The 783-nt window shown below is 36.1% G+C and overlaps 1 protein-coding gene across 1 annotated transcript in view; it reads right to left on the minus strand.

Moving 5' to 3' along the window:
• Positions 1-783, minus strand: part of CSMD1 (CUB and Sushi multiple domains 1) — a 972765-nt gene that overhangs the window by 307690 nt on the left and 664292 nt on the right. Inside the window, exon 32 of the mRNA XM_007944438.2 lies at positions 179-388. Within this exon, the coding sequence (XP_007942629.2) occupies positions 179-388 (210 nt within the window). The remainder of the gene's footprint in view (positions 1-178; positions 389-783) is intronic.

Consider the following 783-nt stretch of genomic DNA (forward strand, 5'->3'; position numbering starts at 1 on the left):
AATCTACTTCTGTAGTGATACTGCCTTGGAAACCCAAGGAGGGGTCTCTATGAGTCAGGTCTGACTTGACGGCAAATAACAACAACAACATGTCTGCATTATTGCTTGTGTTCAAGTACAAGAAGAGCAATGCCTCCCCTCCTAATCAGACATTTTATTGAAAAAGAACCAGTTTTACCTTGATAAGCAAGTTTAAATCCTTGCCGGTTTTGTGAATGATCACTATAAAAGTGGATGAGAGTTTCATGGGTTGTACTCAGCAATGCTGAAGGTAGGTCCATGCCACTGAACTGCCCAGTCATGGGGCTGCTGTGATAAGGTCCGTTTTGAATTTCAAGATAGTCATGATTTGCTTCAGTAGAAAAATTCAGAAACTGAATATGTGCACCTATGGAAAAATATGCAAAATTAGTCAAATTAATATCATGTCAACACTGATAAAATAAAAGTTCATCAAAAGTTATGGAAATTTTATCAACCTGCCAAAATAATATCCTAATATGAGACAGAAAGAACAGTGTAGTGAATAAGAACATACAGTTTGGATTAGAACAGACATTGATTCAAATTCACCTCTATCTCTATTAGTTATGTGTTCCTTGTCAATGTAATTAGCATACATTAGTAAATATATTGGTGACATATGAATAATATCAACACTTGGATCGCAAAGATACAAACCAAAAACCAAACTCACTTCTGTCGAGTCAGATACTTCCGTCGAGTCAGATGTAGGTATAATTCTGAGAATGGTGATTAGTATATGTGTGTGTGTGTGTGTGT

The sequence above is a fragment of the Orycteropus afer genome, unplaced genomic scaffold (genome assembly GCF_000298275.1).
Source record: "Orycteropus afer afer isolate SDZICR_OR568_19922 unplaced genomic scaffold, OryAfe1.0 scaffold00125, whole genome shotgun sequence".
In the NCBI taxonomy this organism is placed as follows: Eukaryota; Metazoa; Chordata; class Mammalia; order Tubulidentata; family Orycteropodidae; genus Orycteropus; species Orycteropus afer.